General features: G+C 37.6%; 1 protein-coding gene across 3 annotated transcripts in view; it reads left to right on the top strand.

Moving 5' to 3' along the window:
- The window catches only part of CALCR (calcitonin receptor), a 2,888,559-nt gene that overhangs the window by 1,740,547 nt on the left and 1,130,131 nt on the right, over positions 1 to 17,881 (top strand). For all 3 annotated transcript variants that reach the window (XM_044067646.1, XM_044067647.1, XM_044067645.1), the window contains one exon: positions 12,351 to 12,504. In XM_044067646.1, coding sequence (XP_043923581.1) covers positions 12,351 to 12,504 — 154 coding nt within the window. The remainder of the gene's footprint in view (positions 1 to 12,350; positions 12,505 to 17,881) is intronic.

Here is a 17,881-nt window from a genome sequence, read left to right as displayed (position 1 = left end):
TATTACACTATTGATTTTGGAACCGACTTTAGGTAGTAATATCTTAAACTTGTTAAGTATAGATAATCTGACTTTAATTGAAAATATTTGGATTTCTTCTCCTTTAGGATTATCTGATTATTTGTCCTACCCATTTGAAATAGATGCTAAGAGTAAACTGAGAGCATGGACCAAGTATTATGTTTATGATCTACTTGTTTTTTATCATTTAAAGAATAATTTGCTGTTTTTGGATTGTGTACAGATGCATGAATCAGTTAGTTGGGACAACTTGCTATAGCGCAGTAAATTCAAAAATTCCCAGTATGGTGAAATTGTAAATTGAAAAGATCATTTAACAGGAAAAAAGGGGGCTTCTTCTGTTCACCATAAAATTCCAAATAAGTTTAATAAAAAGAATTTAAGACTGAGAAGCAAGGAACTACCAAAGTATAAGAAACAAAGAAATAAAACATGAAATATTTGATCCCAGAAACAATATATATATATATATATATATATATATATATATATATATATATATATATATATATATATATATATATATATATATATATATATATATATATATATATATATATATATATATATATATATATATATATATATATGGGTTACCTTCAGTTTACCGACAGTCCACTTTCCCGACACCCAGTTTACCGACACTTCAGATCACCGACATCTGGAAAGCTGTTTCCCATGCAGTAAGTAACTATTCGGCCATCTACTTGAACTTTTCCCCTTACCCCCATGGTAATGCATTCTCGAGATTGGTATAGCTAGTAAGGAGGGTTTGGGGGGAGTGAAGCTCCCCACATAGGGCGGTGTGAGTGGCATAGCCACCCCATCGATGGGTTTGTTTTCTTTGGGTAGTTCTTCTTTTGGGATGGCCAAGTGTTTACTTACCTTGCAGGAAACATTGACTTTACAAATGGTGATCTGATATGTCAGTAAACTGTGCGTCATGGAAGTGGACTGTCAGTAAACTGAAGGCAACACACACACACACATATATATATATATATATATATATATATATATATATATATATATGTTAATTCCTTCAGGATGGGCTAATTGTTAGTGATCATGAGCCAATATTTAATACATTTAATGAAAATGTTATTATTTTTGGCATTGATATGAGTGATTGGTATTCTGAATTAGTGGAAGAAAGCATCGGTTGTCTGAAGAACTGTCCTAATATTACTGAAGAGATGTTATTAAGAACATGGAGTGGAGCATTGAGTGGACCAGATTGTATTCCTGGAAATTTGTTGGTGATTATAAAAGATTATTTGTTGGCAATATTAACCAAGATATTTAATTATACAAACCATAATTAATATTTGCCAAAATCTTCAAAGGACTCATTAGTTACTCCAATTTTTAAATCCGGATATAAGATGTTAGTACAAAATTATTGCCCACTAAGTCTAATACCAATATTAAGCAAATGCTTTTAGAGACACATTAGTGAAATCATACTTAAAGAAAATAATTTTGTATTACTTAATATTTTTCAATATTTTTCGAAAGGCCATTCTACACTCACTAATTTGCCAAGCTTTTTGTGATTACATCTCTTGGGCTATGGAGACAGGAATTAGTACAGGTGTAATCTATTTGGTTTTCACCAAAGCTTTTGACTTACTATCATTCTATTCTGATACTATTAATTTGACATTGGAACAATATCAGAGGCAGAATCCAAAGAGTAGTGAGTCAAGGATAAAAATTAGATCCAGCACTGGTGAGATCAGGTGTAGGGATCTGTGCTTGGACCTTTGTTGTTCAGAATCATTATTGACTCTATTCCATGTGATGATCATTGATGGTGGGCTAAGTACGCCGATAATTTAAAAATTGTCCTTTTTCCTAATAATGAAGATGATTTCACTAATATTAATAGGTATTTATTATGCTTAGGTAGGTGGACTAGCATAGTTGCTGTCTCATTTAGGGAGAAAAAGTGTAATGTCACATATTGTAAACAAAAATTAAGGTGATGTATTACATTGTCTACATTTGATTTATTGGATGTCAGTGGATATAGGGTTCTTGGTATACTAACTGTTTTTTTTTTTTTTGAAAATCATATGAGAAACGTTTATAATAAAACTTTGAGACAGATCAGTTTGAGTCTTAAAAGCTTTACAACTATAGAGAGTGCAGTCTTGTTTAAAGTATATATCAGACTAGTTTTGGAACATAATATAATGTTCTGTACACTTAATACTCAACAGCTTAATTGTATGGAATCAGTAAAACATTCATTTTCAAAAAGAATACCTAATATTAAGATGTTATGCTATAAGGATAAATGTGATTCAGTGGGTCCTTCTACCTTCCATTAAAGATATGTCAGGGGTCAACTTCTATTTGCCTAGAAGGTGTTTAATGAAGACAGTCCCAGGATGAACTACAACTGGACTTTTTGCATATTTATGATAGTTATCTTTTACGCACCCCACAGATAAATAGCTTGATGGAACAAGAGACAAGTTATATGTTCACAGCTAGCTGCTCGTGTTGGCTATTTTAAGCCTAGCTAATTTCTTTCAAAGGTGAGAGGTAAACACTTTAACCATTATGTCAACACACAGTCCAAATGGTGTTAAACAACAAAATAAAAGTATTGGAAGCATAACATCTACCAACCATGCAACAAAGACCTTTCAATACACACATGCTGTCAGTAAGTTCCCATGGTTACTAACAAAACCAGGTTTTACCCAGCAAATAAAAGTACTTTCAAAAACAATTTAATAATATCTGAGGACAACTGTAAATATTTTAATAGGCTCATAAATTGTTACTAAGTATGAAGTTCAGGGACCCCTGTGCAGATTAGCCCAATTTCCTAATAGTACAAGAGCATTGGCTGGCTAAGTGTCTTGTTCTGAATCATAAGGAGAGAAATGGAGATAAGGGAATCATACCCTGGACTATGGGGAGACGTTTGTTAATACCATACTATTTAAAAAAAATAAGGGTTGTATCCAGGACAGTACTTCTTGTAAGGATGGTGGGACAGTATATTGACAACATCCTTTTAATAAAGGTTATCTCAAATTTTAATGAGTCCAGACAGTGCCCCTTTTGCAATATCAAGATCATATCTTCTTTTTCTTCTTTTTCCCAGTTAGGGGTTGCCACAGTGGATCACCTGTTTGCTTATGATTGGCAGTGGAGTTTTACAGTGTCGAGTTGCCAGCCAGGCACCCAACCTTCCATGGAAGGCACACACATGCATGCACCCATGCTTAGGGACAATTTAGAGTATCGAATCCACCTACAGCATGTCTTTGGGATGTGGGAGGAAACCCAGGAGAAAAAGAAAACCGAACAGAGAGGACATGCAGACTCCACACAGAAGGCACTCCAGCCGAGAATCGAACCAGAGAACCTCTTGCTGTGAGGCAGCAACGCTAACCGCTGCACCACCGTGGCCACCCTAATGTCAAGATCATATAAATTATTGCATTGCCTCCAACTAAATTGCAGAAGCCTTATCTAATATTAAACAGGATTTACACCCATCCACCAAATTCTTTCACTTGAATGTCATACAGTTAGGAAAAAAAGGTGAAAACCGCTTGGATATGGTCCCGTGTATCCTCCCATGTTGGTGTGTGTGTGTGTGTGTGTGTGTGTGTGTGTGTGTGTGTGTGTGTGTGTGTGTGTGTGTGTGTGTGTGTGTGTGTGTGTGTGTGTGAGTGTAGTTAGTTAGTTAGTTATTATTTGTTAACTGGTTGAATAGGCTGGTCAGTGACCTTTTTTGTCCACTGCTTAGGCCAAAAGGTAACAACAAATGTACATAGGATTACATTGATAGCATACAAGAAAAGTACAGAGGCACAATTTACATATTTACATACTGAGCAACATGTAAAGAACAATTTCCAAAATTACAGACATGAGTATATATTTATGTAGGATATATAATGAATGTTTGTAACAAATCCACAGTTATTTGTGTGATGAAAACATTAGAACATGATGTAGTGTGAAGACATACAACAGAAGCCTTACCATACAGAACAGCTATGGAATGTTGCACAGATGCGGGATGTGCAACAATAAATAACTAGTAATAGTGTTGTCGCAGTATAATGAGGACATTACCTTGAGTCTCTGATGTAAAAGCATTGCAATTGTTTTGGTAGATGTTGCTTTAACTTTTTTTAAAGCAGCTGAAGTGCTTGAGTGGCACCGGCATTACTAGGGAGGGAGAGTTCCAACAAGCAGGCACCAACAAGTATTGGAGGCCACCAGTGGGTGTAGTTTCTGTTTGGCTATATAAGTTAGCTAGTGGTGGATGGAATCTATCCTTAACAATTTTGAGTCATCCAGCATTTTTAATTGTAATGCAATGCTGTTCACTTTGGATGACAAGATGAATAAATCTACATTATTTTATTTTCCATTGTTTGTAGTAAGGTGGTGTTCTAACCTAAAAACAAACAACTCTTGGAATATTCACAAACTCTAAAAACACAGATGAATTCTGTGCGGTAAAGCCAATGGGACAACAGATAGCAACAAAGAGAATTGAGTTGTGTTCAACCAAATTTTTAATTCAAATGTAGATAATATATAATTAGTTGAGTGCTTTTGTTCCTGACATTAAGAACTCCCTCAGAACAAATAATCTAAAATACAGACATCATACTAGATACCTGCTGACCTATTGGCTTCACCGCATAGAGTTCATCTGTGTTTTTGATGTTCTATAATCACAAACACAGAACAGCACTATATGTAATCCACAAAACTCACACGAAAATATAGCGCTAAGAATTTAATACGATAAAGCTTTCAGGCTAACCACTCTTCATCAGTACAGTTAAAATAAGACTTTCTTTCTTTTTAAAATTTTAAGAGTTCCTTTTTAAAAAAACTTTTTGTAGAAAAAAATTTTTTTGGGATAGGCTGGCTGGATCATGTGATGTTAATTATCCCCTATTTAAAAAGAAGGAAAGTCTTATTTTAACTGTACTGATGAAGGGTGGTTAGCCCGAACGCCTTATCGTATTAAATTATTGGCGCTATATTTTCATGTGAGTTTTTTTGATGTTCTAGCCTGACATTTTAGCTGCAATTCATAGAGCTTGCTCTAGTCTTTGAATCATAAAATTAGTGGCAAAAGCTTAAAGAGCCTCTGTAGTGAGAAAAGTAGATAGTGAGTAGGATGCCTCTAGTTGTGGAAGCACTTTTGAGGTTATGAGTTCAGTGTGATAAAGATGAGAGAAAAGGGTATTATCTAGTTGCATGCCCAGATATCCCTGTACTGCTTTATTGAGCAATGGATTACCTGTGGGGTCTGTTATATTTACCCATAAGGCTGTAGCAATTCTTCTTTAAGCAATATCAGATATGACAACAGCTGATTTAAATGTCCGGATTCCAAGCTTATCATTCATGCACTACTAAAATCTTGTTATAAAGTAGTTGCAGTAAGATGTCAATTTTTGGTTTTATTTGTTCATAGGTTCACAGGTTCATACTAGGCTATCTGCCCTAGGGCATTTATAAGCCTAGCCAGAGTGTGTTTGGCTTTCACCACCCATTTTAAATTAATTTTGCTATGCCCTTTTTTCGAGGTTAGTATACTGTGCCTCCGTCTAACAGTGACACAGAAGTGATACCCACATCCACTCATCAAGATTCCTCTTGAAGAGAGTCAATGAGGGACTCTGCCTAACCTGGACTGGGATTTTATTCCAGAGTGAAGGGAGCCTCTGGGTTATGATTCTGTCCCTCCAGCATGTCCTAATTATTTCAGTGCTGAGGTTCAAGTCTCTAGAGCGCGTGGCTCAATGGGATTTGGATTTTCTGAGGTGCAGCATGTCCATTAATTCCGGGTTGGACATGGCTTTATACATCAGGCACAGATCGCCTCTGAGCAGGCGGTATGCCACTGAGTAGAGCTGGAGTTTCTTTAACCGGGCAGCATATAGCATGTGTTTGAGCCCTTTGATCCTCTTGGTGAGGTACTTTTGGGGTCTTTCCAGTTGCTGCAGGAGTCTGGTAAGGTACATCCCAAAAGGGGCATTGTACTCAATTATGGGCCTGATGAGGGATGAGTAAAGAGGCACGATGACCTCCTGATCTAGATGTGAATCCCTTCATGATTAGGTGGGCTATATAAAATGTTTTTCTAACCACTTTGGCCACGTGGTTGTCAAATGAGAGATTGTTATCAACTTGGGTCCCCAGGTCCCTAATTACTTCTTCTGTACTTAATGGATTACCACCTATGTGGTAATTTGTTTTTGCCAAAGGAGATGACTATACACTTTTTGGCGTTTAGCTTGAGGCCATGGCTCTGGCACCAGTTGTCTGTTTCTATGAGGCCCTTTTGGAGGATGCTTGTGTCGGCTGGAGAGTTTATGGTGTTGCAGTCATCTGTGAACTTGGTCAGCCACAGTCCTTCCATGTTGGCTTGTACCTCTGAGAAATATATACCGAACAAGAGAGGTCCCAGGACTGAGCGCCACTTGTAACTGGTTTGGAGTCTGACATGGCTCCAGCAATTCTAACCATGTGGGTTCTGTCCTTGAGCCAGTTTGCAACCCATCTAGTGACATAGGGGTTTATATTTAAGCTGGTGAGCTTATCTATAATGCCCTGCATCTAAGGCGATCACCTTCCCTCGTCAATGGCCTTGGTGTCTGTTTCAAAGAAATCAACCAGGTTTAAGAGGCAGGATCTGCCCTTAACAAAGCCGAACTGGGTAGGATCCAGTGTCTGTAGGTCCCCAATATCTTTATTTATGAGGTCCATGATGATCCTTTCCATAGCTTTGCAGACCAAGCTAGTCAGGCTTATGGGGCGATAGTTTCCAGGATCCGTTGAGGCACCACTTTTGTGGAGAGGGACCACTGTTGCTGTCCACTCTTTGGGTACATATCCTGTAGTAAGGCTGAGATTGAACAGTAGTTTTATGTTTGGGTTTAGCTCTTCTTGGAGTTCATGTGACACCGTCTGGTCCCATTGATGCTGTGTTTTGCTTTGGAGGTGGCTCTTACCTGAGCATCTTAGATGTCAGGGGGGCAGCACTCTGCTAGGATAGATATTTGCCCTTTTGGTGGGGGGGGGGGGGTTTGCGCTGAACCTGTCAGCTAGCATGTTGGCAATGTCTGTGGGTTAGGTGTATTTTTTGTCATTTTGTACTAATTCTGAGCATATCTGGGAATTCCCACCCAGGTTACTAACATAACTTAAGAAAGCCTTGTGATTATCCTTAGTGTCTTGTGCAATTTTTCTCTTGAAGCTGGCCTTAGACGATTTTATGAGTGTCCGTAGTTTTTTGCTAATACTGATCAGAGATGCCTTCCCTTTTTGGGATTTTGCTCTATCATGTAGTAGCTTCCTCCTTCTATTGTATAGTTTGTTTATGGCTGGGGTCCACCAGACAGGACGTCTGCCTTTGGAGGATTGGGTCTTGGTTTTATTTGGGATTGCATGATCTATGCATTCCTGAAGGTGTTCATAGAATGCTTTTATAAAGGATTCTATTTTCCACAGGCCCAGGGGCTTTGAAGGATTCCACCTCGGTTTTGAGGAGTGTGAAATTTGCTTTAGAGAAGTTTTTCACTGTGGTTTTCTGGACAGGGGGTGGGGTTGGGATGTGAATATCCAGTGAGATTAGTTTATGGTCTGATCTTACCAGTGAGGACAATGTTGTCTGCAGTCAGTGTAAGAGTTAAGTGGAGGATGTCCCACAGCAAGTTATTTATTTACAATGAAAAGAAACCTGGTCCTAAGATGGATCCCGTGGCACTCTGCAGTTAGACGGACTTGTTTCAGAGTCGCAGCTATATCCTATCACAGTAAATGTGTTACTAACAAGACAGTCATTAAACCTCTGTTGGCTAATTTTCCATGTGCTGAGCCCATTCCATGTTCTAGTTTCATGATACTGGATAATACCTATGTCTATTTTTCTCTCTGATACTTAATAAAAGTGCAGAAGACCACTGCACATGCTGAAGAAATGTCTTACCACTACTTCATGGCACTACTTACTATCCACTGCGTGGATTTCCATTTGACTTTAGGAAATTATTGATCCATCTTTCTTACCAATCTCATTTCCAAGGGTAGAGAAAGAATGTGCATGGATGTAATTGAAAAGACTACTGGTATTTTATTTCTTCTGTATAGGCATTAGTACGGATTTGATAAGGACTACTTATGCTTAGAAAGACTGGTCACCTTCTTCAGGGGAGTCCCAACTACAATAGATAAGGGCTTGTCAATGCATGCATCTGTCCAAAGATGTTAGTAACATCCAGCACAGAAGGATCATAAATAAACTCAAAGATGTTAGGGATAATACCTATATGATTTATTGGCTAGTTAGATGGCTGTCTGAAAGAACCAATGTAATTAAGGTAGGTGGTCAACTGTCCACACCAATAGACACCACTAGCCGTCTGTGTGGAGTCTGCATGTCCTCTCTGTGATCATGTGGGTTTCCTCCGGGTGCTCTGGTTTCCTCCCACATTCCAAAGACATGTGTATGGACATTTCTCCCCAGGCATCCACTGAAAATAGACTCTTTCCTAGTTGGACTTTCCCAGTCAACAAATGTTAAATAAATAAATAAACATCAGGGTGTCACAGGGGTGAATGCTCATTCCTTTATTTTTTTGGCATCTTTTTTCTTGGATGGACAGGATGACATCAGCATCTTTTGGAATATTATATTTGCGGATGAATACAAACTTGGTATAATTGTCCTTTCCTCTCACAAATACATCAGTACTCCTATTAGGGCTTGAGGCAATCCACTCTTGTTGTAAGAGCAATGGACTTACTCTCAATGCTAGCAAATGCAATATAATCACTTACGGAAACCAAGCAATTCTTCTGGCAGCTTGTTGCAGATGTTCATAACAATGGCCTGCTAAACTAAGACCAAACTAGGCTTTGATTCCTAGAGCTTACATTTGACCACAGTGTGAGTGACTCGAAGCAAATTATGTAACTAGCTATTGCTTCAAGGTCACCCCTGAAAATGAACTTTATGTTCAATATATTTACCTGGTTAATAATATACTCAGAGACAGAAGAAAGCCATCAAATTGAAGACATCTTCCCTGCTTTGCTAGCATGGATCCCCAGATGTGACTGCTGACATTAATGCATCAGCTGAAGCAGCAACCAAAACAAAGAGTTAGATGTGGAAAGAGTTTGGCAAGGACATGAGAATAACTGTTGGATTACTTCAAAGAGGCTGTTGCAAATGTCCTAGTGACTCATGAGTAGGAAGTAAGATACTTTTGAGGCTGTTCTCACCTGCATATACAAGCACTGCCCTTATCTGTGGACATTGTTAAGAGGTGACAAGAACACCCTGAAGAACACCTAAATCATTTGGACATACCTTTAGAAGCAGATAATGCATCTGGAATCATTTCAGTGGATGATGTCACAGAGGTGATTAAACAGTTCCTGTTAAGCAAGGTCGTGGGAGAAGGTAAGAGTAATCTAGAAATGCTGAAAGAAAAACTTTAATTTATACAGCTCTTCCTTTCAATTGTACCAGACTATGGTGGCTGACAAATATGAAACCATTAAATATGCTTAGGTATCTAGCAGACAAGGCCATTCAAGATCAAGAATAATAAAGCAATAACATGGATTTACTTGTAGATATATTTAAAATCATTATCAGTGAAATAAATAAAGATGATCATCTAATATTATTTTTGAAAGCAATTATCAAAGCTGCTATGGTAAAAATATATTCAGTGACAACAACTAAATGTAGAAAATAGAAATAAAAAGAAAAAAAAAGTGGTCTTCTGCTCATAGGTTTATAGATTCATGCCAAGAAGCTTAAACATGTTTTTTTAAGCTGAAATTTGCATATACTCATATATTAGGCTTCTTTCCCTCTTAAAGATGGTTAGTGAAGACATGGTAGATATTGATGGATTTTTTTTCATTGGGTAAAGTAATTTATTACACAGGGAGAAGCAGATATTTAATAAAGAATGTGTCCCTTATGTTACAATTGTTAACAAAGATCTTAAAGTCAAGTATGCCTGAATGTCCTGGCCTGTACCATAGCATCTTCTAGAAGCAATGTTTAAAAAGGGTGGGGGTCTATCTAAGCCTGGTTTGTATAGTTACAGTGAGAATATATATATATATATATATATATATATATATATATATATATATATATATATATATATATATATATATATATATATATATATATATATATATATATATACACTCACATACATATTTACAATATTTATACATATTTACAATACTTATACAATTGTGATTATTTTTAAATCAAAAGCTGTATCCATAGTATTTGCATCCAAAATGATTTATAAATGTGCATGTGGTACTGACCTCTTTATTATTTTGATTAACTAAGATATTAATAGTGAATTTGATGTCTGACTCCACATTCTAAAAGACAAAATGGGTCTACTTCAGTAGATTGAAAGTCCACATAATCAAAATGCTTATTACTGAGACGAGAAAACCAAAACTCTAAAATAACAAAAGTAAACTTTATCAAAAGAAAACCAAAAGCTGTAATAACGAAATGTGTACTGCACATGTCAGAGAACTTCCAGAATGGACATCACACAGCAAAGACAACTGGTGCTCCATTGAAACACTTGATTAAAATTAAAATATACTGCTCTCAACGTATCTGCACACACCCTGCAGATTAGATATATGGGTCTACCTGACAACACCGACGCGCAACAACACCAACAATGAAATAAACAACATCACAAAACCGAAAGTTCAGAAACACGAAAAGTCATATACCCGCCAAACCACAATCCCGACACTCAACAAACAAAACAAATCCCCTGTTCAAAAAGCACACACACAACACAAGCACACCAAAAACCTTACAAACCTACACTAAACCTTACATACACAACTATCTATGCACTAACCTTAACCCAAACCCTAACCCTAAGGTCCATCACTATCGCACACTCACCTAACCCGCGCCCTAACCCTAACTCACTTAACCCGCCCCTATCCCTAACATCTGTCACTATCGCACACTCACCTGACTCGCGCCTTAACCTTAACTCACTTAACCCGCCCCTAACCCTACAGACCGTCGCTATCGCACACTTAACTTACCTACACCCTGATCCTAACGTCCATCCCTATCGCACACTTACCTTTACATGTTGGTGTTCTCAGCATCGGGATTCTCAACTGTCGGTCTAATCCGTTGTCAATCTTCTGGTGTCAGTGTTCTCGTCATCCGCGTTTCGAGATTATGGCGTTTTCAGATAGACCTATATATATATATATATATATATATATATATATATATATATATATATATATATATATATACTAACTCTGAGATTGCACTACAGTGGAGAAAAGGGTAACTTTTCAATCCTCACTGCTCCACAATCATATATGAAAACATTGAATACAGTATATTTTATTTATTGATTTATTTATTTATTTATTTACATTTGTTGACCGGGAGTGTCCGATTGGATGTAGGTCCATTTTCAGCGGAGGCCCAGGGAGAAAAGCTCCACAGTTAAAATAAACAGACAGTAGTTACATTGGATTACATAGCGATTAACAATATAACATAGCAATTACTTACAATATATTTACAGATGAAGAACAAAGTACATCAGTAGACAACTAGAATCTTTATCTGTGAAGTACATAACAGACATTAACAAATGTTACAATAAGAAGTTCCTGCTCTATGATAAGTAATAGGCTTATGAGCATCTGAGCTTGCTATAATCAAGGTAGTTAGTGGAGTGGAAAGAAAGGTAGTGGTAAGAATATACCATATAATATAACTTATATTTTAATTTCAATCAGCTGTTTCAATAGAGCAGCTGTTGTCTTTGCTCCACAATATCCATTCAGAAGTCTGTGTGTTCTTGGACATGCACAGTGCATATTTCATTATTACAACTTTCTAATTATTTTAGACTTTCAGTTTTCTCGTCTCGGTATTAAGCACTCTGGTTATGTGGACATTCGATCTACTGAAGTAGATCTGACAAAACACATTATGTTATTTTAGCAAGATGTGTTTCTTTTCTTTTCTTTTCAGCCACAGTTTGATTAAAAAAGATGTTTTTTTTTTCTTCAGTCAGGTTTTCAGCTGCACTATAATATACTTATTCAAACTTTTAATCTCTTCCAGTGACCTGACAATGTGTAAGACTGTGCAGTTTTACTGACTGATGGCTTATCCTACTAACAGTATATGCTGATTCTTATAAAATAGAATTATACAATAAGCAGGTTGAAGGCATAGCTATGCGAAAAATAATATTTGTTCTTATTTTTTGCAGAAAATGCTACCGACTCTTGCTACTACAGTAAACTATGCTGACCCAACTTCACAGCCCGCAGTGACAGAACAGACAACTCCAAACATCAAGATAATAGAAAGCCAGTTCAAATGTTATGAAAAAATGCAAAGAGATCCTGTGTATAATAAATCAGGTAATATGTGATTATTTTACTTATTAACACATTATATGATTATTTTTAAATAACAATAAAGATTTAGTTACATGCCTGTATCCTATTTACCTCAATGTACAATAATCTTAAGGTTTGTTATATAAATATAAAGGGGGAGACAAGGCCCCCTCCCACCACCCATACAATAAAAATATTTTCACTGTGTGTGATATTGTCAAAGTAAGATTTGATTTTTAGGACAAGTTCCAACAAGACTAGTACAGCTGTTAAATGATCCCACTGATATGAAACATCAAATAATATTTAGGTTTATGAATCAATTGCAGTAGTATTTTGGCTATAAATTTATTATGCTAATCTTAAAACAGAACTATAATATGTAGAATAAGATCAAATGTGTTCTTTATTGACCAAATTTCAGTCAGTGTTGTATACAGAATGAGCAAAAATGTTGTTTCATTCTGATTAAATTTCAGTCTGTGCTATTTTAATTTTTTATCATTTGCAGCAGCAGTATTCATTTATTCATTCATTTGTTAATTTCTTCAATCATTCATTTGTTTATTGTGTGTTGTTTTGATTCATTTGTTTATTGTCTAATACCACCTTTATTTCATCCAGTGTCACAAATGGGGTGAAGTCAGAAAGCAAGGGGAATAAGGTAGAAAACTAGTCCCGGACAGCACCATCCATTACAAATTGAATATATGCAGATGCTTTCCATGTCCATTGCTTTAGAAGCTTAGTGACCACCAATTAATTTAATCTCATGTTTTGTGTGGAAGGAAACCACTGTATGTGGCCATATCCGACAGAGACACAGGGAGGACATGATGACTCCTACCAAAGGCAATGTAGCCTCAAACAGAGGTAGAGACTCAACAGCTGTGAGGCTTAATATTGCTAAATTGCATAATCCAAAGAGATACTTGCTATGACTAAATAATGCAACTCAGGTACTACAAATTAAAATGCTGTCTGAGACTTATTAAGTCCAGGATGGATTCGTCAGTGATATGGCAAGTGTAGCATTTAGCTTATCTGACAGTTATTTTGATTTATACTTTTTATTTCATTTTCCATCACCCCACTTATAAAAATGAGGCTTTTCAACAAGTAATAAAAACAAGTAATAAGGTATAATTGATTAAAGTGTTTATGTGGTATCTAATTCTTCTAAGATTAGCTTTTCAGATTTTCTATTCTATGGTTATGATAAAGTAATAAAAAGACACAGTTAATAATAAAAGGGCTTAGAACGCTCATCAGATTTTACTATCAGGTGTAAATGACAAAGACTGTTTGGCTTCATTACTTCGCAGCATCCCTAAGGTCTATAGAAAGAGAATAGCAGTAGTCTGTATGTTATTTTGGTTGTTGTTGTTGTTGTTGTTGTTGTTGTGTCTTTCGGCTTTTCCCGGTTAGGGGTCGCCACAGCGGAACTCCAGTCTGCTAATAATTGGCAGTAGATTTTTACGTGCCGAGTTGCCGGCCCTGATGCACAACCTTCAACGAAGGTACACCCATTCACACATGTCTGGTATCAGGCTAAATAAAAGCAAGATGAAATTATTTCCACTATCTGAATCTTATTATACAAAGGAACAGAATCAACCCTTTCAATTAGAGTCAGAATGTACTTGTTTATGCATACAATTAGCTGTGATCAGTTAAAAGGTCTTTGGTCTAAACTTTAATCTGAATTGGAAGACATTGGAAATAAAATTATGGCCTAGAAAAAAGTTTCTGCCATTCCTAAGTAGACCAAAGTAATTAATATTTTGTTACTGCCAAAGATTCTGTTTTTTGTGAGACATCTACCCTAGGCAGTTTTCTCAGTGTATATTGGATGGATTCAGAAATCTAATATGCAGTTTATTTGGGAGTCAAAAGGCCTCAGATAAGTAGAAATTAACTGTATGTTCCAACAGTCTAAGGAGAGCTATATCCCCAGCATATTATGTGGCTGTGTTTAGCTGGCGATACGTAAGATCTAGACAAAATAATATAACTTCCTGGTTTTATATCAAAATGGCTGACTGTTTCATTGAGGATGACTTTGCAGTCATTGATTCTACCCCAGTGCCCTTTCATTACTAGGAAGAAGTCTACCGGAGTTGCATGTTACCCACCCTTGTATGTGATCTTGTCACTGTCTCTTTTGCTGAACCATGTTCTGGTCACTATCAATCCATTTGCCAGACAGAACTCTAGAATTGAATTTTCTTCTTTATTCCAGCTGCCTTACCCATGGGACCCAGGCAGTTGTCATATCCTTTTCTGTCTGTCCCGATATGTGTATACAGATCACTGGTTATTAACACCAATTCCTGTTATCCTGCTTTATTTAATAGGTCCTGCAACTGTTGTCTGTGCACACTCTTTCCACACTATCACAACTCTGCTGTGGAGTATAGTCTAAGACTATGAATTGGGCCTTATTGTCACACTGGAGCTTGATTGCCATAAGTCTGTCTCTAATTTTGAAGACATCCCTCACTGTCTTTTGGAGCCTCTCCCTCACCACAATTCCTATAGCATTTCAAGTCTGTCTTCCTCCTGAGTAGCAGGCTGTGGATCCTGGAAGCATAGGATGTCCAGCCTCCTCCTTGCCTTCATATCATCTGCTTCCATGTTGCATCCTATCAGTAAACTTACATTGAGTGTGGCAATTCTTAGTTCATGTTTGGCAAGCTTTTGCTTAACAGAGCTATGCTAGGTAACCCAACATGAACAACTGGACACTGGCTGGCCAGTAGCTTATTGAGCCAAGGCTGCTGGACTTTATGGCAGGCACTCACTAGCCAATAAGGGCATATACACCTCTCCTACAGTTAGCATAGGTACCCTGGCATAGGTCAGAGTAGGACAGGTCCTCAAGCCACTTACCTCTGGCAAACACCAATGCCCATTTGGTGACATTAGTTGACATGAACAAATTGCATACAGCCATATTTTACACCATTTTATTCTGCTGAGTGGCTAGTCCTGACATGGTGCACAGTCTGTGATCCATGTTCTCCTATTTTGAGGATAGCACACACCACAGTGGATGTCAAAACTGGTTTGTCTATACCACTCTTCCACTCTATAGGCACCATCTAGAGTTTGTGCTGCTGCTCACAACTCCATTCTTGTGTGATTTTGAGGTGGAAGCACTCGGCATGTTTTTAAGAGGTGGGAGGTGGGAGGAACCCCACAGAGACACAGGCAGAACATGCAAGCTCCATACAAGCATAAGCTAGAGGTCAAGAAAGAAGCATGTATGCGGGAGGTGAAGATCTTAACAACTATGCCAACTACTCTATGTATTCCCACTCAGTGAAAATATCAAGAAAAACCCAGCCAAGCTTAAGTTTTTACTGTGTAATACATTAAATCCACAGGGGATATATGCAAATGACTCCTTAAGGACCTACTGTGTTTCAACGACAAGCCTTCAGAATGCCCATGACTTTTTACTTTTTTACTTTTTAAGTCTCTATGGGTAATTCAGGCTAATAAAGCCACATCCCACTAGTTATGGACATGCACATTTAAGCCTTTTTAATGACCTAAGTAGCACAGCATAAGTGGATTTTTGGCTATACTTTAGAAACACAGATCTTAAAGCCTGAGATCCATAAACATTAAGGTGCTTGGAAAGTATCCCGACTAACATACAAGAGAATGGACATGAGCAGAGTACCCCAGGGGTCTGTACTGGGCCCACTTCTGTTTGGCATCTACTTCTTGGAAGTTAAGACTAACATTCAAGACCTCTGACTCACCAAGGTTGCAGATGACTGTAAACTGGGAGCTATTATTGATTCCAGCTAAGACACCAGTATTTTACAAAAGGGTGTAACATAGACAAATGATGGTGCCAAAGCCATGATCTAAACTCAGTGCCAAAAAATGCATTATAATGCCCTTTGGGAAACTGTCAACTGAAGTTAATTACACCATCAATAAAACACTTCAGAGGTTGACCTGGGATCTGGGGAAGATATGAAGAGAGCAATCTGGCTTTGACCAGCATGAAGCTGGGACATTAAGAAAATCATTTTATGTTGTCCAACTTATAGGTGAGGATATGGCGTCCAAGTCCTAGGAAGTTATTGTTCCACTCTGCTCTGCCCTTATCAGACCTATCATTAAGTACAAAGCCCCTTTAGCATGTTCTTAATCCAAGACTGGCAACAGTTGGAATACCCACAAAGGTTTTCTCACCAGAGGAACTGAGGGCATGAATGCCCTGTCCTACACTGATTGCCTAAATGCCCTGTCACTGTATTCATTCTCTTATAAGCTATGCCTGGATTACAGGGCTTCCCCAGGCCAAGCCCTGATGGATCATTTGCACAGGTATCTAAACTTCACTTGTTACACAAACAAAGCATGCTGGAGAGACAGATATGTGTTGCAAACAATCCTTGCTCTAAGGAAAAGGCTCCCCATCTATGTAAAATAGAGCTCATCCCTTTAACAACATTGCAACTGGAAAGGAAATCATTGATTTAGCTCCAGTCTGGCCCATTGTCCATAATGGACAAAAGCCGTCAATAAGAAAAATATTATCCTAACCCTTCCCCCCTTACAAATCACTTAGTTGCCACTGAAGTAGCATGCCTCCAACTCCAATGAACACTACCATAATACTCGGGATCCAAACAGATTTGCAGTGCATGCTTACACTTGTTAGGGTCCTAGTGCTCATTAGCCTATTGACGACCTATGAACCTATGACCCACATGCAGTAAAGTGGTTCTAAGAAGATGCTTTGCCTAAATACCATGCTCTTGCTGTACTGACTTCCAACAACACATCTGTCATTTTAGGATATGGATAAATAATATTATATTATGTTGGTAACAAGAATTCTAGCTCTACACAAACATACTGATACAAATATTTTCAGATAAACGAGTAAGAATGCCTTCCCAATGCCTGCAGCATTTATTCCTTAGCCCTACATTGCTTAATACGTAAGTAAAAGAAAGCTACATTTTTTTTTACTCTGTACTTTTGCTTAATAGACATAGTCATAGCTTCGTATGTTCACGGGTGTTTACTAGTCTTACGACCACAAGGGCCTTTTTATACCTAACCTTGCATCCCACATCTCTAACAAGTCCTGGTGCCCTTGATAAATGTAAGCACAGGCTAAGGAGATGAATCATTGACAAGCAGGAGCCTGGGAGATGAACAATTTAAAGGTTTCATGTGTCCATTAGAAACATAGGTGCCAAGACAGGGATGAATTTCCTGTTCCCCATCGAATTGTCCAAGTTACACTTGAACTGGGTTAGGGAGGAACTCTGCTTCACAAGAATGGGGAGCCTGTTGCAGAGATGGGGTAGTCTCTGTGAGACATACCTGTCTCTCCAGTGGGTCCTATTTATATCACAGACAA

The sequence above is a fragment of the Protopterus annectens genome, chromosome 3.part1, assembly GCF_019279795.1.
Source record: "Protopterus annectens isolate FY-2018-M chromosome 3.part1, PAN1.0, whole genome shotgun sequence".
Lineage (NCBI taxonomy): Eukaryota > Metazoa > Chordata > Ceratodontiformes > Protopteridae > Protopterus > Protopterus annectens.
Note: the sequence above shows the minus strand (reverse complement) of the source record. Positions and strands in the feature narration are given on the sequence as shown.